The sequence below is a fragment of the Myotis daubentonii genome, chromosome 4 (genome assembly GCF_963259705.1).
Source record: "Myotis daubentonii chromosome 4, mMyoDau2.1, whole genome shotgun sequence".
NCBI lineage: Eukaryota > Metazoa > Chordata > Mammalia > Chiroptera > Vespertilionidae > Myotis > Myotis daubentonii.
Genome location: NC_081843.1, coordinates 3,359,447 through 3,381,841, shown reverse-complemented (window position 1 = coordinate 3,381,841; position 22,395 = coordinate 3,359,447). Strand labels below are relative to the sequence as shown.

The following is a 22,395-nucleotide window of genomic DNA, read 5'->3' as shown; positions in this document are numbered from 1 at the left end:
TATATGTGAGATCATATGGTATTTGTCTTTCTCTGATCCCGAATAGTTGTAGGTATTTGGGGTCTTATTTTGCTTAGCATAACCTCCAGGACCACCCTTACCATCACAAACGTTGAGGGTTCCCTCCTTTTTAAAGCTGTGTAATATGCCATTGTGTAATGGTACCACAGTTGTTTGATCCATTTATCTACCAATGGACACTGGGGCTGTGTCCAGATCTCAGCTATTGTAAATTGTGCTGCTATGAACACAGGGGTGCATATATTCTTTCTGATGGGTGTTTCAGGATTCTTAGGATGTAGTCCCAGAAGTTGGGTCACTAGGTAAATGGCAGTTCCATTTTGAGTTTTTTGAGGAAACTCCATATTGTTTCCCACAGTGACTATACCAGCCTGCATTCCCCCCAACAGTGCATTAGGGTTCCATTTTCTCCACATCCTCGCCAGCACTGTTGTTTGTTGATTTGTTGATGGTCGCCATCTGGCAGGTGTGAGGTGATATATCATTGTCATTTTAATTTGCATCTCTCTGATGATCAGTGACACTGAGCATTTTATTCATGTTTATTGGCTATCTATATATCCTCTTTGGAGAAGTGTCTATTTTGCCCATTTTTAATGGTATTGTTTGTCTTCCTGGTGTTGAGTTGGATAAGTTTTTATATATTTTTGATATTAATCCTTTATCAGGTGTATCATTGGTGAACATGTTCTCCCCTACAGTGGGTTCTCTTTTCACTTTGTTGATGGTTTCGTTTGCTGTGAAGAAATTTTTTAGTTTGATGTAGTCCCATTTGTTCAGTTTTTCCTTTGTTTCCCTCAACGGAGGAGATATATCAACAAAAATATTGCTATGAGAGATGTTTGAGATTTTACTGCCTCTGTCTTCTGGGATTTTCTCCATTTGTACTTTATTCTTGTGTGTGGTGTAAGTTGGTGGTCTAGTTTCATTTTTTTTTGCATATATCTATCCAATTTTCCCAACATCATTTATTGAACAGACTGTCTTTACTCCATTGTATGCTCTTGTCCCCTTTATGTAATATTAATTGAACATAGAGGCATGGGTTGAATATATATATAATCTAATAAAATAGAAACATGCAAATTGACCACACCTTTGTTACGCCCAAGCCATGCCCACCAACCAATCAGAGTGACTATATGCAAATTAACCCAACCAAAATGGCGGCTGGAGGAAGCAGGAAGCTTGGTTTCCCCGGTGATGGAGGAAGCCAAGCTTCCCGCCTGCCCTGGCTGGCTGTGGCCTCCGCTCAAGGCAAGAAAGTTTTAATTATAGAAGATAAATAAATCCCAGATACCTGCTTCCAGCCAGCCTACACTGGGAGGTTGGGTGGCTGGGGGCCATGGCCAGCCTGAAAATAGCCATCAGCCCCTCACCCAGGCTGGCCATACCCTCATGGGGTGAGGGTCCCCACTGGGAGGCTTGGCCAGCCTGCAAACAGCCATCAGCCCCTCACCCAGACTGGCCAGGCACCCGAGCCCTGAAGGGGCTGTGGCCAGTCTGAAAACGGCCCTCAGCCCTTCACCCAGGCTGGCCAGGCATCCAAGTGGGACCCCCACCCTGATCCGGGACACCCTTCAGGGCAAACCAGCTGGCCCCCACCCATGCACCAGGCCTCTATCCTATATAATAAAAGGGTAGTATGCAAATTGACCCTAACAGCACAATGACTGCGAATGACTGGTCACTATGACAAACACTGACCACCAGGGGGCAGACTCTCAATGCAGGAGCTGCCCCCTGGTGTTCAGTGCGCTCCCACAGGGGGAGCTCTGCTCAGCCACAAGCCAGGCTGATGCTGCCAGTACAGCGGTGGTGGTGAGAGCCTCTGCTGCCTCCTCAGCAGCACTAAGGATGTCTGACTGCAGCTTAGGCTTGCTCCCCATTGGCAAGTGGACATCCCCTGAGGGATCCTGGGCTGCCAGAGGGTTGTCTGACTGCCAGCTTAGGCCCTTTCCCCCGGGGAGCAGGCCTGAGCCAGCAGGTGGTCATCCCCCAAGGGGTCTCAGACTGCGAGAGGACACAGGCAGGGTCTGAGGGACCACCCCCCCGCCCCTGAATGCAAAAATTTTTGTGTGCCGGGCCTTTAATATATATATACTAGAGGCCCGGTGCACAAAAATTTGTGCACTCAGGGGGGCGGGAGGGGGGATCCCTCAGCCCAGCCTGTGCCCTCTTGCAGTCTGGGACCTCTCGGGAGATAACGACCTGCTGGCTTAGGCCTGCTCCTGGGTGGCAGAGGGCAGGCCCAATCAATAGGTGCAGCCCCTGGTTGGGCTCAGAGCAGGGCCAATTGGGGAATTGGGGCGCCGCCCCCTGTCATGCACAGAGCAGGGCGGATTGGGAGGTTGCGATGCCACCCTTAGTCATGCTCAGGGTAGGGCGATTGGGGGGTTGGGGCACCGCCCCCTGTCACACTCAAGGCAGGGTTGATGGGGAGGTTGTGACGCCACCCCCTGTCATGCACAGAGCAGGGCCCATCAGGGGGTTGAGGAGCTCCCCCCTGTCACTCACAGAGTAGGGCCGATAGGGGAGTTGGCACACCGCCCCCTGTCACACACAGAGCAGGGCCGATCAGGGGGTTGGGGCACCGCCACTGTCACACTCAGGGCAGGGCCTATGGGGAGGTTATGGCTCTACCCTGTCACACACAGAGCAGGGCCTGTGGGATGAGGGGGTTGGGGCGCCGCACCCTGTCACACAAAGAGCAGCAGGGTGACCAGGGGTTTGGGGATCTCCCCCCTATCAGGCACAGAGCAGGGCCGATCAGGGGGTTGGAGCACTTTCCCCTGTCAGGAACAGAGCAGGGCAGATAGGGAGGTTGTGGCCCCGCCACAGGGCGATCAGGGGGTTTGGGCACTGCCCCCTGTCATGCTGCTCCAGGGGCCAGTAGGCCTCGTGGCTCCGCTGATCCCAGTGCTGGGAGGCATATTACCCTTTTACTATATAGAATAGAGGCCTGGTGCATGGGTGGGGCCGGCTGGTTTGCCCTGAAGGGTGTCCCGGATCAGGGTGGGGCCCCCCACTGGGGTGCCTGGCCAGTCTGGGTGAGGGGATGATGGCTGTTTGCAGCTGGTCACACACCCTTCAGGGTGGGGGTCCCCACTGGGGTGCCTGGCCAGTCTGGGTGAGGGGCTGAGGGCTGTTTTCAGGCTGGGAGTGACTGAAGTTCCCAATGGCTCCTTTTTTTCTTTTTTCTTTCTTTTTTTTTTTTATTCTGGGCCAGCTTTACCTTGAGGCTTGGCTCCAGCTCTTAGGCCTCTGGCTGAAAGTAGGTTTCTGGCCTTTGCTTACAATGTTGCGAATCTGCTGGCTGAAGTCAGGCGGTATTTGTTACAATGTTTCTTAAACTGCCCACTCAGAGGTCTGCAGCCGCAGGTGGGGAACGTTGGTTTCCTCCAACGATCCTCCTTCACTGAGGCAAGCAAGCCTCATGTTAGTTTCAAGCTGCCTGGCTGCCGGCCGCCATCTTGGCTGACAGTTAATTTGCATATCTCGCTGATTAGCCAATGAAAAGGGTAGCGGTCATATGCCAATTACCATGTTTCTCTTTTATTAGTGTAGATATATAATCTGTCCTTGTGCCAGTACCAGGCTGTTTTGATTACAGTGGTTTGTAGTATAATTTGATATCCAGTATGTGATTTCTCCAACTTTGTTCTTCTTTCTCAAGGTTGTTGTAGCTATGCAGGGTCTTTTTTGGTTCCATAGAAATTTTTGGAATATTTGTTCTAGATCTGTGAAATATGCCATTGGTATTTTAATAGGGTTTGTGTTGATTCTATAGATTGCTTTGGGTAGTATGGACATTTTAATCATGTTAATGATTCCAATCCATGAACATGGTATATGCTCCCACTTATTTGTATATTTCTCAGTTTCTTTCTCCAATGTCCTATACTTTCCCAAGTCCAGGTTATTTACATACTTGATTAAATTTATTCCTAGTTACCTTATTTTTTTTGTTGCAGTAGTAAACGGGATTGTTTTCTTAGTTTCTCTTTCTGATAGTTCATTATTGGTGTATAGAAATGCAATTTGATTTTAGGATATTGATTTTGTATCCTACTACTTTGCCAAAATGATTTATTAGATCTAGTAGTTTCTTGGTGGAGTCTCTAGGGTTTTCTATATAGAATGTCATGTCATCTGTGAATAATGAGAGTTTTATTTTCTCCTTTCCAATTTGGATGCCTTTTATTTCTTCTTCTTGTCTGATCCCTGTGGCTAGGACTTCCAGTACTATGTTGAATAAGAGTGGTGAAAGCGGACATCCCTGTCTTGTCCCTTTCCTTTTTGCCCATTGGGTATGATGGTGGCTGTAGGTTTTTCATATATGGTCTTTATGTTGAAGTATGGTCCCTCTTTTTAAAAAAATATATTTTATTGATTTTTTACAGAGAGGAAGGGAGAGGGATAGAGTGTTAGAAACATCAATGAGAGAGAAACATCAATCAGCTGCCTCCTGCATACTCCCTACTGGGGATGTGCCCGCAACCAAAGTACATGCCCTTGACTGGAATTGAACCTGGGACCCTTGAGTCTGCAGGACAACACTCTATCCAGTGAGCCAAACTGGTCAGGGTAAGTATGGTCTCTTTATTCTCACTTTGGTTAGAGTTTTTAATCATAAATAGGTGCTCTATTTTATTGAATGCTTTTTCTGCATCTATTGATATGATCATATGATTTTCATCTTTCTTGTGGTTTATGTGATGTATCACATTTATTGATTTGTGAATATTGTAACAGCCTTGCATCCCTAGAATAAGTCCCACTTGATCATAGTGTTTGATGTTTTAATATTTTTCTGGGTCCGGTTTACTAATATTTTATTGAGGACTTTAGCATCTATGTTCATGAGGGATATTGGCCTGTAATTTTCTTTCTCTGTAGTGTCTTTATCTGGTCTTGGAATTAGGATAATTCTGGCCTTGTAAATATAGCGTGGAAGTATCCCTCTTTCTTTCTTTCTTTCTTTCTTTCTTTCTTTCTTTCTTTCTTTCTTTCTTTCTTTCTTTCTTTCTTTCTTCCTTCCTTCCTTCCTTCCTTCCTTCCTTCCTTCCTTCCTTCCTTCCTTCCTTCCTTCCTTTCTTTCTCTTATTTATTTGTTCGTTAATCCTCACCCAAGGCTATTTTTTTCATTGATTTTTAGAGAGAGTGGAAGAGAGGGAGAGAGGAAATAGAGAGAGAGGACATTGATGTGAGAGAGAGACATCGATTGGTTGCCTCCCACATTCACTGCCTTGAACCCACACCCAGCTAAATGCCCTTGGCTGGGAATTGAACCCGAGACCCTTTGGTCCTGACTCTCTGGCCACTGAGCCATGTTGGCCAGGGCCCTCCTCTAATTTTTTGAAATAGTTTGAGGAGGATAGGTGTTAGTTCATCTTTGAATGTTTGGTAAAATTCATCTGTGAGGCCGTCTGGTCAGGACTTTTGTTGGTTTGCTGGGAGTTTTTTTTTTCTTTCCTTACTGCTTACATATCATTAGTTGTTATTGGGCTATTCAAGTTTTCTGATGTTCTTGACTGTTTTGGAAGATTGTATGTTTGTACGAATTTGTCCATTTCACCCAGGTTGTCCCATTTGTTGGCATATAGTTGGTTGCAATATTTTTTTACAGTCCTTTGTATTTGTGTGATGTCAGTTGTTTCTTCACTCTTTCTTTTCTTTAAAAAAATTTGTTTTCATTTTATTTTTCCATCACCTTTTATCTCCTTTATGCCCTATTCCACCTCTACCCACTCCACCTCTGCAATCACCACACTACTGTCCACGCCCATGAGTTCTCTCTCTCTCTCTCTTTTTTTACTCAATCCCTCCACCCCCTCTCCCCCCCCCCCCCCGCACCCCTCCTCCCCCTGCACTCCACCAGGGCTGTCTGCCTGCTCTCCCTCTATGAGCCTGTGAGGTCATGTGGTACTTGTCTTTCTCTGTCACTTATTTCACTTAGCATAGTTCTCTCCAGGAGCATCCATGCTATTGCAAAGGGTAAGATTTCCTTCTTTTATACAGCCGAGGAGTATTCCATGATGTAAATGTCTCACAGCTTTTTTTATCCTCTCATCTCCTGATGGGCATTTGGGCTGTTCCTTAACCTCCCAGCCTCAGTCACCTCGGTATAAAGGGAGCTTTGTGGTAAGAATCAGAGGTGCTTTAAGTAAGGCAATGGGCACATGTGCAATGAATGGTGCTTGTTATTGCGTGGTCCTTCTCATGCTCCCTCACAGGCTCATAGAGGGAGAGCAGGCAGACAGCCCTGGGGGAGTGCAGGGGGAGGGAGGGTGTGGGGGGAGGAGGGGGGAGGGATTGAGTAAAAAAGGAAAAGAGAGAGAGAAGGACCACGCAAAACCAACCTGTTTTTCCTAAGCATCCCGCCTGTGCTCCTGCAGTTACCCACCTAGACTGGGGCGTGATGGGCTTCCTTTTTCTCTTTATTTTTACAAGAGGCATTTTTTTTCCTTTGAAGAGAATGACTGAAATTTAAACAAAATAATGAAAAACTTTGTAACCCCAAATAAACACAGAGTGAAGCGTCCAGGCCCCAAACCTATTTAGTGGTTCATGCTCCATTCCGCTTGTTATTCCCCCGGATCATGCTGCGGGCACAGCGCCGTGGCTGGTGACTGCACCTCCCGGTTCACACCATGTCACGCTTGGCGGTTTGTGATGTAATTGAACTGCCCACAGTCTGACTGCTCTCCCTCTGGGTTTGTCGGTTTGTTCCCTCATTTGCTGCCGGCCTTCCCCACAACATAAGCTCCATGACTGTTTGCTGAATGAATGAGTGAAGTCACACATGTCCTTGCTATGAAGGAATTTAGAATACTAACGAGTTGACACGTATTGAGCATTTTCTGCCTCCCAGTCACTGAACGCAGCATTTACATACATGGTCCTGTTTAATTCTCATAGCCACCCTATAAGGTGGGAGCTATGAAATCACCACTTTACAGACAACAAAACCTTGGCACAGAGAGGGGAAATTCTTGTTTCGCTCAAGGACCTGGGATGGAAGCTCAGGACTGCCTGACGTCCTACATGTGTGGATGGGTGCCAGGCAGTGCACAGGGTGTGGGGATGGGGTGCCAGGCAGTGCACAGGCGTGGGGATCGGGTGTTAGGCAGTGCACAGGGCATGGTGATGGGTGCCAGGCAGTGCACAGGTGTGGGGATGGGGTCCAGGCAGTGCACAGGGCATGGTGATGGGGTGCCAGGCAGTGCACAGGCGTGGGGATGGGGTGTCAGGCAGTGCACAGGCGTGGGGATGGGGTGTCAGGCAGTGCACAGGCGTGGGGATGGGGTCCAGGCAGTGCACAGGCGTGGGGATGGGGTGTCAGGCAGTGCACAGGCGTGGGGATGGGGTGCCAGGCAGTGCACAGGGCATGTGGATGGGGTGTCAGGCAGTGCACAGGCGTGGGGATGGGGTGTCAGGCAGTGCACAGGGCATGGGGATGGGGTGCCAGGCAGTGCACAGGCGTGGGGATGGGGTGTCAGGCAGTGCACAGGGCATGGGGATGGGGTGTCAGGCAGTGCACAGGGCATGCGGATGGGGTGTCAGGCAGTGCACAGGGCATGGGGATGGGGTGCCAGGCAGTGCACAGGCGTGGGGATGGGGTGTCAGGCAGTGCACAGGGCATGGGGATGGGGTGTCAGGCAGTGCACAGGGCATGGGGATGGGGTGCCAGGCAGTGCACAGGCGTGGGAATGGGGTGCCAGGCAGTGCACAGGCGTGGGGATGGGGTGTCAGGCAGTGCACAGGCGTGGGGATGGGGTCCAGGCAGTGCACAGGCGTGGGGATGGGGTGTCAGGCAGTGCACAGGCGTGGGGATGGGGTGCCAGGCAGTGCACAGGCGTGGGGATGGGGTGCCAGGCAGTGCACAGGCGTGGGGATGGGGTGTCAGGCAGTGCACAGGGCATGGGGATGGGGTGCCAGGCAGTGCACAGGCGTGGGGATGGGGTGTCAGGCAGTGCACAGGGCATGGGGATGGGGTGTCAGGCAGTGCACAGGGCATGGGGATGGGGTGTCAGGCAGTGCACAGGGCATGGGGATGGGGTGCCAGGCAGTGCACAGGCGTGGGGATGGGGTGTCAGGCAGTGCACAGGGCATGGGGATGGGGTGTCAGGCAGTGCACAGGGCATGGGGATGGGGTGCCAGGCAGTGCACAGGCGTGGGAATGGGGTGCCAGGCAGTGCACAGGCGTGGGGATGGGGTGCCAGGCAGTGCACAGGCGTGGGGATGGGGTGTCAGGCAGTGCACAGGGCATGGGGATGGGGTGTCAGGCAGTGCACAGGGCATGCGGATGGGGTGTCAGGCAGTGCACAGGGCATGGGGATGGGGTGCCAGGCAGTGCACAGGCGTGGGGATGGGGTGTCAGGCAGTGCACAGGGCATGGGGATGGGGTGTCAGGCAGTGCACAGGCATGGGAATGGGGTTCCAGGCAGTGCACAGCCGTGGGGATGGGGTGCCAGGCAGTGCACAGGCGTGGGGATGGGGTGCCAGGCAGTGCACAGGGCGCAGGGTGGGCCCTGCCTGCTGGAAGGGAGCCTGTAGGAAGCCTCCGAGTGCTGTGGACCCTGTGTTTGTGCTTTCCCACCGCGGACCCCGTTTCTCTCTCTCCATAAGGGACTCAATTCCTTCCCCTCCAATACCCGCAGACACACGTGTGGTTGGGTTCTGATACCCGAGTGGCAAGCTGGGACTCACTCATTGCGGGTTCTTGTCTCACGAAGTCTGAAGAATACATTCTCGGACTGAAGGATTTTAAGCAAAAGTGTGGAAGCTCATTGCAAGCGCGTACAAACTCCCCCGGGGAGGGGCCAAATGGGGAACCCTTTCTCTCTAGAATGGACCAAACCTAGTCCAGTGCGTCTCTTTGGGGGTGATAAATGCTTGCAGCTTCTTTGTCTGCCCACCCCACTTTCTGAGTGGACCCTTCCTTATCTCCTGTCCCCTGTGTTTTTCCCAACTGGCCACTTGCCCCTGTTCCCTGCATGGTTTCAAGGTTTCAAAGCAGCCCGGTGCCCCCTCTCCCCCTCCCTTTGTCATGTAACAGTCTTTTTAAAAAAATATATTTTATTGATTTTTTTACAGAGAGGAAGGGAGAGGGGATAGAGAGTTAGAAACATCGATGAGAGAGAAACATCGACCAGCTGCCTCCTGCACAACCCCCACTGGGGATGTGCCCGCAACCAAGCCCTTGACCGGAATCAAACCCGGGATTCTTGAGTCTGCAGGCCGGCGCTCTATCCGCTGAGCAACACCGGCCGGGGCTGTCATGTAACAGTCTTGTCGACTATCCGGGGGTCTGGAGTGGTCCCCCCCCCCGTCACTATGCATTCCTCTCCAGGGACCCCTCCCCTAACTGCCTCTTCTGGCTCTCACATCCTTTCCGCTTGACAGATCCTCTTCATCCTGGTGGATGCAGACGAACCCAGAAACGGTCGTATCTTCGAATACTTCCGGATCACAGAGGTCAATGTCCCATCCGTCCAAATCCTGAACTTAAGCTCTGATGCGAGGTACAAAATGCCTTTCGGGAGCATAACCTTCCAAAACCTCAAGAAATTTGGCCGCAGCTACCTGCGTAGAAGCGCCAAGGTAAGTTTGTTCTTAAAGAAGGTTTATCCAGAACCTCAAAGTCACCCCTTTTTTCCTGATTCTGCTGGCTCGGTCATCTGAATGAAGATGGAGAATAAAGGTGAGTCTCAGCTTCAATGTGGGGAAATACCCCCATATCCCCACCTCTAATCTATGCAACTTCTGCTCGGTCCTGACCCTATAGTTGCACTATCCATTCTTTATACTCAAAGTAAAGGCGTTTCCTTGGCAGGATTACCCACTGAAATGTAGGCTCCACCAGGGCTGACACCCTCATTTCGGATTCTGATGTAAGAGGTTTCCTTGCTGCCGGGCTGACCGGCAGACCCTGTGTGGCTGATGAACAGATCACTCAGACACAGGTTTCTGTGTAAGAGAGGCTAAGGGACTCTTACTTTAGTCATAAAAGCAGTCCTGTTCGTTTGCCTCGTTGGCTTTTATTGTAACAACAGCTTGAAGTCAAATTAACCTCTAAATACAATCAGCAGGGTAAGCATCCCGGAGAAAGTATATGCTTCTACAAGGTCAGTTCTTAAAGACTAAACATAGAGATTCTAGCAAAACACCCTGGGGGATTGGACTTGTTTGGAAAAGTCAAGGTAGGGGCTGCCGCCTTTGGCAAGGTCCCCTCCGAGACCCCTGACCTTTGGGAGAATCTCCTTGCAGACCTTCCAACCAAGTCCCGAGCTTCCCCACACTTGGCCTGGGGGTAGGGCTTGCTGAGGATGGAGAGGGGCTCGGCTGCATGGAGTACTCAGGATTCAGCCTCACGGGCTCGGGACCTTGATGGGAGGCTGGAGGGGGCTATTTTGCTGAAAGGCAGGAGAGGCTGCAGGGGTGGTGCATCCCCTGCTGCAGCACAGCCTCCCACTGCCTCCTCAGCACCTGCCCCCTCCCCAGCCGCCTGCGGGATTAGGGGGCCACAGCTTTTATTTTCTAAATGGGGACACTTTTGAGAGCACTGGTGACATTCTTTAAAAGTATTCTGGAGCAACTTGCCAGGCTCACCAGCATGTACGGTGACCTTTGCTCTGCGGCTTCTGTCTACATCCCCGCAGATGTCACTTCCCCGGCAGCCCTCAAGCGAAAGCTGTCTTCTCTTATGCACATTGTCCTGGGCCAGTGATGGCGAACCTATGACATGCGTGTCAGAGGTGACACGCAAACTCATTTTTTTGGTTGATTTTTCTTTGTTAAATGGCATTTAAATATATAAAATAAATATCACAAATATAAGTCTTTGTTTTACTATGGTTGCAAAGATCAAAAAATTTCTATATGTGACACGGCACCAGAGTTAAGTTAGGGTTTTTCAAAATGCTGACACGCCGAGCTCAAAAGGTTCTCCATCACTGTCCTGGGCCAAGTCTCAGGCTGGTGTCCTCCGTGCCTCTGCCGGGTCCGTCTCCTCATCCTGCCTTCAGGACGCCCTGCCCCAGGTTCTCCGGACCCCATGACTGTGGACTTGATCTGCTCCTGCCTCCTGTTGCTGCTGTTCTCTGATCATCCCCCTTTTACTCTCGAGGGCTTTTGTTCTTCACTGAAGACTTGCCCTCCACCCTGACTCTGCCATCATTTCCAGGATGTCAATGTCCAAACCCTGCTCTCTCTCCCCCCATAACTGGTGTGCCCATGCCCTGGAAGCCCCGTGCTCTACGCCACACTCGGGGGAAGGCGTTCCCTCTGAAAGCCGAGTTCCAGCTTCTGTCCTCCTAGCTCCCTTCCCCAGAGCCACAGGGTCTCCGGGCTCCTGATCCCATCGCACACGCTCTTTAGCGGCCCCTTTGTGGGCCTGGACTCCACGGCGCTTCGCTCTGATGCCGATTCTCTTCACTCCTTTATTCCTCCACCTCCCACCTCTTCTCCACCTGTAGCATTTACCAGGCAAAAACCACAAGCTTGGCTGAAGTTTGCGGGCCAGCGCTGGAGAAATGAGCATCACTGTGAGGCAGGCTGGCCTCATGGAATCACAAGCCAAACCTCCCACAGGCGCTGAGAACCATCCTGACAGCTCGGTGTAACTCCCTCTTAGTTCATTCTCTCAATCCCGGGCCCTATGTCTCCTCGCGCCTCTTTCCACGCTCAGGCTCAGCTGAGCGCTCTACTCAGATCAGTAAGAAAACAGAAGGTTTTAGGGAGGGCCCCTCACTTTCCAGTGCCACACCCACAAGCCTACTCGGAGCTCTGCCCATTCTCTCTCTCTTCCCTCTGGTCACCTCTCAGAGGGGCCCGTCTCCCTGTCAAGGGCCAACAGGGTTTCTTGTGCCCTTGGCTAGAAAGGAACATCCTTCATGTAACTTAGGAGCTCCCCCCGGTGACAAGTCTCCACCGTGGTCACCACTTCCCATCTCTCATGCCCTGTCCTCACACCATTTGTGCTCTTTTGGGAAGAATCTTCCAGTCCTTTCTACAAGCTGGAGAGGGGAGGAAGGCGGGCCTTGTGGGAGAGGAGTTTGTTGAGCTGGGCAAAGGCCAGGCAGCAATGACTTGTACGCATATGAGGGACCTGATATCCTCACAGCAGTGGGAAGGCAGACGGCTGGCAGGAGAATAAAGGTGTGGAGAGGGTGAGGAGGAGATGCATGAGAACACTAGGGGCTGCGAGAGGCTTTAGGCGGGAGATGAAGGCTACCTGGACTAGGTTGGTAGCAGTGCAGACAAAGAGAAGGGTGTGGATTCAAGACGTATTCAGAAAGCAATGTTTGTAGAGAAAATGTCTGTTGAGATTGACACCACTTCCTCCAAAGAGAAGCGAGAGCTGGGCTTGTTGTTTCCTTCCTTCACTCACAGACTGTTCATTGAGGTCCTAGTGTTTACCCAGCATTGGACTCCCAACACGGAAGGGAGAAATGCCTCGTGTGGTAGGCACAGTAACCAAATCCCAGAAAGATGAACATGAGTAATAACGTTGCATAAGTGATACAAGGAGCAGCACCAAGTGTGATGAGAGTGTGTGGTACCAGGCACTGAGCTGGTCTTGAGAAAGTCAGGGAATGGTTCCCTTAGCGTAGTTCTGAAGGATAAATCCGAGTTCACCAGTGAGAGAGGGGAGCAGAGGGGTGAATGAAGCTTGGGGGCAGCTCTCCCTGCAGAACAGCAAAGCGAAGGCCTGAGGCGGGAGGAAGGCCAGCCCTCTGGGTGAATGGAAGACCGATATGTCTGACGAAAGCACAGACGAGGGTGATGAGCTTGGGGAGCGGGCAGAACCGGGTGTGATGACATCGGTTGTGTAAGTTATCTTGGCTTTGATTCTTGGTGTAATTGGGGACAGCTAGCATTTTGTGGGGGAACAAACTCAAGGTATTAAAGACATGAAGCTAGCTCTCATCTAAGCTTTCTAAGAATCAATTACAGGCAAACTGCCTTTCTCCCACATCTCCTATTGCGAACAATTCCTTCTCGACCAAATTGTTCACAGAAAAAAATGTCTCTGCTGTTGAACCAAACTTCAATCATTAGCACAATTTTAAAACATAAAGAGGCCGTCAAGAGTGCTGCTGCTGCTCAGGGTGTGAAAGAAGCAACGACCACAGGCAATTGAAAGGGTAGAAAAACTGTTGTTGATTTGGATAACGGGGAAGCAGTGAGCCCTGACAGCATTTCAGAGGCGGTGATCTGTGAAGCGAAGATGCCGCATGCTGACCCGAGATGCCCCTGAACCAGTGCTGAATGTGATTCCTTTAAGGCTGGGAGGGGGCAGTTTGATCCATGTAAAGAAAGACGTGTTTGTTCATAGATCAAACAGCACATTAGACATGCACTGTATATAAGAAAGGTTAAAACAGGGAGTCATTTGGGGGTCTGGAAAGGATGAATTACATTTACATTATTTCTAATGGGAAAAATGATTTGGTTTTCGAACAAATTGCTTCTCGAACTGTTTGGAGCCTGGCCTCCTCCTCAGCCCTCTGACCCCCATTTACCCCGTACAACCCAGCCTGACATCAAGCTCATGATGGACCTCAGCATCACACATGCTTTCCCAGGGTCTTGTAAGAACAAGAGCACACGTTCCATGGTTTCCGGGGAGGGCAGGGGGCGGGCAATGAGGGGGGAAGAGGGGGGACTGCCGACCCTTTTCGGGAGACCACTGACCCCTCAAAGTGCTTTCTAGAAACATCAGCCCAGTGAGGAGGTCCCGCCGCACTGGGACCAGGGGCCGGTGAAGCAGCTCGTCGGGAAGAACTTCCACCCCGTGGCCTTCGACAAGGAAAGGGACGTCTTTGTGATGTTCTGTGAGTATCTCCGCAGAGGCTGCGGGAGGTGTGGGCCCAGATGTTACTTGTCAAGTGTTCCTCAATTCTCGGGCACCCAGCCTCCCGGGTCTATCTCAGCACCATCCAGGATGGTCTTCAGACTCCAAAGAGTTTGGATCAAGATGCTATCAGCGAACAATGCAACTGGGCCCCAAATTAAATTCTTGGAATGTGTGAAATTCCATCCACATACTCCAGCCTGTGATTTAGTTGTTTTTAACATATGTTTTTGTTGATTTCAGAGAGGAAGGGAGAAGGAGAGAGAGAAACATCAATGATGAGAGAGAAGCATCGATCAGCTGCCTCCTGCATGCCCAGTACTGCGGATGGAGCCTGTAACCGGGAATTGAACCTCGACTTCCTGGTGCATGGGTCAATGCTCAACCACTGAGCCACACAGCCAGGCCTGTGGCTTTTAACGAGGGCAGCGCTGATGGCTGACATGCTTGAATACTGCACACATAGGCCTGCTCACGTGCTCTCATTCAATCCTCACAGCATGCTTCTGAAAGGAGCTGCTATCATCGCTCCCACTTTACAGGCAGCGAATAAGTACCTGAACTGGGGTTGGACCTGGGCTTGACCCCGTGCCTGCGCTGTCACTGCCACATGGAGCAGAGGTTCTGGTTTGTGTCACTGATTGAGTGGCTACATTTAACTCCCTGAGTGGTGTGTCCAGTCTGGGGACCCACATCATACGTGGAAAGCATTGAGCATGTCTGGCATTGTAAGCCCAGATACGTGGGAGCTCTTGTTGTTGTTACCATTCTTTAGTTTCCAGGCTCATCTACGGACAAGGCCCTTTCCTCACTGTTTCTCATTTTAATGCGACATCCAAGGCTGGGGACCTTCTCCCCCCAGAGGCACAGAGAAGGGTGACAGTGCAGATACTCATACATCCATGTATGTAACTGCTGAAGCTTTGTTGATTGAGCCCATACAAGGAGCCAGGCATGAGTTTGCTATTTCCACACTCATTTCCTCCTCAGAACAAGCGTCTTAGGGAGGTTCGGTGGAGCCATCCATGATCCAGATCAGGGAAGCCGGCCTCAGAGAGGTCAGTCACGTTCCCCAGGTCACACAGTAAGGTGCGGGCAGAAGTTCAAATCCAGCTCTGATGCCATCACTCCCGGGAGGGAGAGCTAAGGGCTGGTTGGCATCGCCAAGGCCTGTAGGTCTCACTGGAGTGGACTCTCACCCGTAGGCGGGTGCTCAAGGCCTGCGAAGCGGGCCTGCTGCCGGTGACAAGAGGCCGGTGGCCTTGCTGTGCTTGCCCGGTGCCTGGAGCCCCGCGGATGCCCATTGGTTCTGGGAACAGGAGAAAGCACCTGCATTTTCTCAGAAGCAGGGCTGCTAGACTGGTCCCCTGGGACGTGGCCATGATGCTCCTTCCTGCTCCACGCAGGGCCCAGGGGCTCCTGAGGAGTGAGGAGGCGGGTGCTGCCGCGGGCAGGCAGCCTTGGAGGTGTCTGGCTTGTAAATGGAGGGTGATCGACCAAATGCAGTGTCTGGGCCACGGAGGCCACTCCTCACGTGGAGGAAAGAACTTCAATAGAAGGAGAGAAGGCGAGGCCTGATCACCTCTCCATCTCGAAATGGGTCCCCGATTTCCCTCCTGAGGACGAGGTGCCTGGGCCAGACTCAAAGCTCCGTGAACCGCTCATGAGGAAGCCGGGCGGCCCCTCTCCAGGGCGGTTGTACTGACCACTACCCCCTGCTCACTTCTCCGCCGTCTCCTCCCCGGGGCCAGGAGGCAGGGTGGCACCTGGGTCACAGCAGAGCAGCCTGCCTGTAACTTGCACTCCTCTGGTTAATTGACTAGGTCAGTGGTCGGCAAACTGCAGCTCGTGAGCCACATGCGGCTCTTTGGCCCCTTGACTGTGGCTCTTCCTCAAAATACCATGTGCGGGCGCGCATGCAATTGAGACTTTGTGGCCCATGCGCAGAAGTTGGTATTTTGTGGAAGAGCCACACTCAAGGGGCCAAAGAGCAGCATGTGGCTCGCGAGCCGCAGTTTGCCGACCACAGGACTAGGTGACCTGGGGCTAGGAAAACTCCTGAGCTCACACACACACACACACACACACACACACACGCGCGCGCGCGTGCGTGCACACATGCACACACTCTCAGGCATGCACACAGGCACACACACGCACGTGTGCATGCACACATGCACACACATACACACTTTCTGGCAGAGCATCTAGCATAAATATTTTTCTTCTTTTTCTGCTCCAACTGGAGCAGAAAGCTATGCTGAAGGCAACAAAGAGCAGAGGAAGCCTCCCAGCACGGGAAGTGCCGGCGTCGGGGGGAAGGGCAGGGTTTGGCTCGTGCCCAGCTGGCATGCTTGAGATGTAAATGGCCCACGTGCCATTGCAATTAAGAGGGGGTGTGATTTCAAAGCCACAGAGCCTTGCTAGGACCGGGCCAGCGTTTCCGGGAGCTTTGAGGTGGGCTGTGGCCTCAGCGCGGCCCTTGCCTTGCAGACGCACCTTGGTGCAACCAGAGCAGAGGGCTGTTCCCCGTGTTGGAGGAGTTGGGCACGAAGTACCGAAACCACTCCACAGTCACCATCGCCATGATCGACGTCACCGCAAACGACATTCAGCTGGTGCGCCTGGACCGGCACCCCTTCTTCAGGCTCTTCCCCGCCAACTCGCAGCAAGTGAGGGCTCCGGGGTCTCGGAACTGGGAACCGACCATGTGATTCTCATGATGCAGTTTCTCCTATCCCAGCTCTGCCTGCTGCCAAGCCAGCCTCACGCTCAGCTCCAGGCATAGCTGCTCTCCTGCACAGAGAGTTTTCCATTTGCTCCCACAGTGGTCCTAAGACTCACTGTCACTGGCCCAGCTTAGGGCTGCTGACCCCTGACCCCATCACTGTGGCTCAGTGGATGCGGGGGTTTGGAGAGGGAAGGCCCAGGCTCTATGGTCCCTGTGGCACCCAGACTCTAGGGGGAAATTGCCACATGAATGCTGGGGTGCAGTTGCTGGAAGAAGGAGGGATGCACGGGAGAAAAACAATCCCTGTCTTTGACACTTCGGTATCATAGTCAGCAAATGACATCCGTGTTCAAGGAACACTCTCCATGCTGTTTGGCCCAGTGGGGCAGGTGTCAATCAAAGAATTACAGCCAAGGTGCTCCTCCTGGAAGAGCGTGACTGAGCATGTGTGTGTGTGTGTTGGGGGGGAGGTCATGACTTGGGCCCGTCTCCAATGCCATAGGGATTGGAGAGGCCAGATTCGGGAGGACAGAGGCGGCGGGGAGTTGTGATGCAGACAGGGGGTCTTGAGGAAGAGTAAGGGTTAAACAGATTAGGAGGGAGACGTGAACGAGGGTGGGAAGCATAGTGAGGATGGCCACAGCCCGTGAAGGGCGTGCCGTCCTCCTGGTGCAGCAGGTGTGGGTGGGGAGTCGTGGGAAGTGAGCTGGATCCGAAGCTGCTCTGCCGCAGACCTCCCGGCAGCTGACAACTGTTCAGCCGACCAGTGGGCGGTGAGCAGCTCCCTCATCCTATTAAAGGTGCAAGAGGAAGGGAAGTAGCGATGCTGAGCAGCAGCATGTGCCGGAGGTTATGTGAACTAGGAGCTATTCTTCCTCCTCTTGTAGCAATAACAGGAATAGCAAATGTGGAGCATGCTCACCGCGAGCAGGCACGCCCTCAACGCTCTCCACTCAGGAACCCACTGAGTCCTCTAGCAGCCCCAGGCGGCGAGGTGACCTGCATGCTGCAGGCAGGGAAGGGAGTCGGAGAGTTAGCAGCTAGACCGCAGTGCTGCAAGGAGGCCAGAGGCAGAGCGGAGCTCCTGCAGGTGGCCCTGGCCCGCCCTCTGAGGGGTTTTTATCTTTACCTTGGAGCCTTGGCTATGGGGCTCAGTGGCGAAGAAGCCTGCCATTGCATGCATGCAGGCAGTTGGGAATTCCACCCATTCATCCATGCAGCGATCCCCGTCTCCTGCAGGCGAGGCTGCGCCTGACTGTCCGCTTTCTCCCCAGGAGGTACTGTACACGGGAGAACACACCGTGAAGGGCTTTTCTGACTTCCTGGAAAGTCAGATCCAGGCCAGGACTGAGGAGGGAGATGAGGTAAGGTGAACAGCACCCCTGGATTCTTATATCTCACAGAACAGGAGGAGCTCAATGGCTAGGGCAGTGTGTGCCGAGGGCCCCTGACCATGTGCCCCACGGAGATAGAGGGAAAGCAGTCAGGGCACTTAGCTGAGGAAGCAGACGGCAGACTTAGAGACCTCAGGGAGGGCGGAGGCCCTAAGGCCGCTCGGGGCTCCCCAGGCTGCGCCCTGAGCCTCCTGTCCCCAGCAGGTAACCAGGTGTCGTAGCGGGATCCCGCGCTCTGATGACATCATTCTCCTGAGCAGTGGGATGCCAGTCCCCACCCTCACTCCACTCATGCTCTGCGAGCCCCTCCTGGAAGGTGCCGTGTGCACTAGTGAGGGCCCTTCCCGTCACCATGTCAGAAACACGACTCTCTGGCTTAAACAACAGAGAGGTTTATCCCCCACACCTGGCAGAGCACCAGGCCTGGCGCCTCAGACGCTCACGCTGTCTGTGTCTCCCACCTCTTCCTTCAGTGCTGACTTCATCTCCAAGGAGTCGCTTCCACCTGGAGGGCCAGCGATTGCCCCGCGGCACTAAACGAACACCCTCCCCGCGTAGCAAGCCCCTACTTCTCATAGTCCAAGCAGATGTCCTGGGCAGGGTCCTATTTGCCAGGCCTGGGCCACAGGCTCAGTCCCCGAGCTCAGCAAGGGGCAGCCACACCCCGGGACTTAGCGTGGAGGAAGGATGGCTCCCCGCGGGCAAAGCCACACGTGGGCACTCCCCCAGCCAAGCCAACGGGCCTCCTGCCCACTAGATTCTCCAGGTGATGCTCTTTGGATAATTCCAGGAAAAGAGGGCTTGGCAGTTACCATCACAATTATCACATACTTTTTGCCTCTTTATTTCTGTATCCTCCTCCTTCCTCCCCTCCCTCCTTTTCTTGGATAGCTGACGTCTGTTGAGCAAAGTGAAGTGACAGAAGAGGAGGTACTAGCTAAGGAAGAGTTTCCTGAACAGCAGTTGCCTGAGCTGGAGAATTCGACCAAGTTGGAAGAGCCAGTTGGGCAGAAGGAAACAACTGAGGCGGAGGAGGGAGAGGAGGGAGAGGAGGAAGAGGAGGAAGAGGAGGAGGTGGCTAAGCCAAAGGAACCACCAAGACCAGAGCAGAAGCCAAGAGTGAAGGAAGAGCTGTAGCTTTCTCCACTGCAGGCAGGAGGCAGGTGCCTTGTCCAGGTCCTGGCATGACGCTCTGAGGGACCTATTCCAGTAACATTGCATTTCCCTGTGGGGGTGGGAGGGGCTGGCTAATAAAGGCGCTGGGTGTTTCCGCTCTGCTCTAGTCACTGCCTGTGTGCCAGGGGGTGCTGCCTGCAAGAGCTTAGGCCTGGAACTCAGACAGAGCTGCGCGGGAAGCCCTCAGGGCAGAACTTCATGATCACGGCAGCAGTTTCCCAGAGCATGGAGTTTAGAGGGGGCGGGCCACTTAGCCACTGTGCATACACCACCTTGCCTGGCGGGGCCCCCGCAGTTTGGCTAAAACTTTCCAGTGAGGGCATTGATTTGTTTGCGTTGCACTTGGGCACAGTAAGAAAGAGATCCAACCCCAACGGGCCCTCACTCTTCCACGGTCAGTCAGGGACCCAGTCTCTCCAGCATGACTCCACCCACTCCCTCCACTGACCCTCCCACGGCCTCTGTGTCCAACCCATGCGGCTGCAGTGGGCTCTCATGGGCAGCTCTGTGCCACTCTGTGCCTCTGGCCGGCCCCCTCCAAACTCCATGCTCCGGAAAACTGCTGCAGTGATCATGTCACAAGCCACAGTCAGTCAGGCTTACAGCACCACCTTGTGTAAACCTCAAATGGCATCTTTGTTGCTTTTAGAATAAAGTCCAGTCTGCGCACCGGGCCTTCAAGGCCCAGGAAGGTCTGGTCGGTGATCTCTCCCACTCGATTCCTAGGCTCCAGCCTAGTCTTTGAACAATTCAAACTCTTCCTCTCTCTTCATGGTTACTACTTCCGCAGAAACGCACATGCAATACACGCTCCTCCCTAGACCTTCTCGCAGCTGTGTCCCTTTTATCCTTCATCTCAACCCAATGCCACCCCCTGCAAGAGGCTTCCTGGCCGCCAGGGTGTGGGAGCATCAGATGGTCTTGCTCTGCACTTTCCTGCCCGCTGAGCGGGAGCCGGGGAGCAGACCTGCCTCCGCCCTTGCATTCCCCAGCCCGGGACTCTGCCTGGACATAGCTGCTGCTTAAGTGTTCATGGACCAAGTGGGATTCCATGTCAGACAGCAGAAATGCAGGATTCCAGTCACCCCGACAGGGACAGGTGCTGGCAGTGTTGCCCTGAGCCAAATGCGACTGGGTGAGTTTCCCAGCATTGCCCTGACAGAGACCACACACAGCAACACATGTATTTGCTTCCAGCTCTAGAGACCAGAAGCCAGACCCAGTCCCCCGGGCTGGCCTGGGGCCTCGGGCCCGGCCCCCTGCAGCACCCACAGATGTGCTTTTCTGGCTTCTGGGGGCTGCTTGCGTTCCTTGGCTTGTGGCCTCTTTCTTCCTTGAGTCTCCCTGGCCTCTTGTTTCACCCTCACATCTCCTGCTCCTCGACTCTAATCCTCCCTCCCCCCGCCCTTGTAAGCATCACTGTGAAGGCAATGTTGCCTGGGGAACCTCTTCATCCCAAGACCCTGAACTTAATTAAACCCAAAGTCCGGTTCTCTGTGTGACACGCATGGGTTGGGAGATTAGCCATAGACACATCTCGGGCCATTCTTCAGCTGACACAGACTGGCGCTGCTCATTGGTGCATTGCTCAGCAAGGTGGTACTAGGCCTCCTCTTGGGAAAGGAACCAAGGCCTCCACAAGCCACCGGGGCCTCCACTTTCTACCCATTCTGTGAGGCAGAGGCCACTCCCACCCCAGCCCCACCCAACCTGGCCTGTGGCATCCAGGTGAAACGGGAAAAGCCAGGGCTGGAACTTCCCACAGGGGCAGGTGCTAGTGTTCGGGACACGATGCAAGACCATGTGGCTCCCAGTTGCAGGAAGGGTCCGCAGGGGATGCTAGGACAGCATCACGTGGAACAGAGGCCTTGACTCGTCATGCGCTGGGGGCTGTGTGTTAGCTGCAGGCCCTCTGGTGTGATGGGGCCTCAGGAAGTGGGGGAGCAGGTGGGGGGAGCGGGACAGGTAGGTGGGCCAGGTGATGCCCTCTGTTGGGCGGGTCTTCTCCCCTGTCTCACCCTCTGCCCCTTCCCAACACACTCTACTCTCACAAAAACCCTTTGTGTTCTGTGTGATCAACTTTTCAAAACACCTTTGCTCTCTCAAGACCTAAAATCATTTATTCCTGTAACTCTCATGACTGAGCACGGAATATTCTTTACCCCAAGGAAAGCCATACATCATAAATACCAGTGACGTTTAAGCTTTAGTATGGACTTAGCACAGCTGCTGTGCGAACTGGGGGGACCGCCCCAACGCTCTGAACCCGTCCTCTCTGTCCCCGCTGCACTGTGTGAGACAGCAGATGCGGGAGCCTTGACAGTGTCCGGCCCAGGGAGGCCTCAGCCACAGCCGCCAAGACGGTGGAGCTCGTCTCCTGCCGGGTTTGAAAGTTGAAGGAAGCGTGTTCCAGGGAATAGGAACTGCTGAGAAATGGAGCGAGGTTTCCTCAAAACCAAGTATATTTGAGCTTTGGGCGCGTCTCTAGGAGTAGTCGAGGGGACATTGATTGAACTTGGCAATAGGGCTGTCTTGGTGACACTGAGCAATGCCAACGGAGCTCCGATTCGGAAAGCAAATCGGTGTGAACAGAAGCAGTCAGTGGTCAGAGCCGTCTTTTGAGGAGTTGGACTATGAAAGGTGGGCAGTTGGGTGGTGGCTGGAGGGGGTGTGGGTCCAAGCAAGACTTCTGTAGAGAACACTCCAGTGGTGGAGAGAAGGGCGAAAGGGGGTGAGTGAGGGTGAGAGAGAGGAGCTCTGAGCAGAGAGAAAAGTGCTGCCTCCACCAGCATGGGGGGGAGGGGGAGGAAGGGGGAGGGGGGGAAAGGGGTCGCCGGGGAGGGCGTGGGCCATGAGGCTGAGGCGGGAGGTGAAGGCAGCACGAGGCCGCCACATGCGCAGGGCTCATTGCTGTCAAGCGCAGGCGGTATTATTATTTGGGGGTGGCAGGGCCATGGAGGTGACTGCCATTGAGGGGGCAGCTTACTGGAGTCACTGATCCCGAGGGGAGGCCGGCTCTGTGCCGTTTGGGGCACAGGGCAGCGCCGGGGTGAGTGGTGGTTCAGGGGGAAGGTGGTTTCCCGGGGAAGCAGCAGGCAAGGGGTGAGCAGGCTGGGCCTGGCCAACTTGAATAGTGTCAGTAGCTCTGGGACGGGGGAGGGGGCGCTTCCCTGAGTTGCCTGGCGCCTGGCCCCTGGGAAGTTTGGCAGGGG

The 22,395-nt window shown here is 53.4% G+C and overlaps 1 protein-coding gene across 1 annotated transcript in view; it reads left to right on the top strand.

The window, feature by feature from the left end:
- PDILT (protein disulfide isomerase like, testis expressed) overlaps positions 1-19,144 on the top strand; it is a 37,352-nt gene extending 18,208 nt beyond the window's left edge. Inside the window, exons 7-12 of the mRNA XM_059691805.1 lie at positions 9,430-9,627; positions 13,742-13,862; positions 16,376-16,554; positions 17,888-17,977; positions 18,899-19,033; positions 19,067-19,144. Coding sequence (XP_059547788.1) covers positions 9,430-9,627; positions 13,742-13,862; positions 16,376-16,554; positions 17,888-17,977; positions 18,899-19,033; positions 19,067-19,144 — 801 coding nt within the window. The remainder of the gene's footprint in view (positions 1-9,429; positions 9,628-13,741; positions 13,863-16,375; positions 16,555-17,887; positions 17,978-18,898; positions 19,034-19,066) is intronic.
- Positions 19,145-22,395: the final 3,251 nt, after the last annotated feature.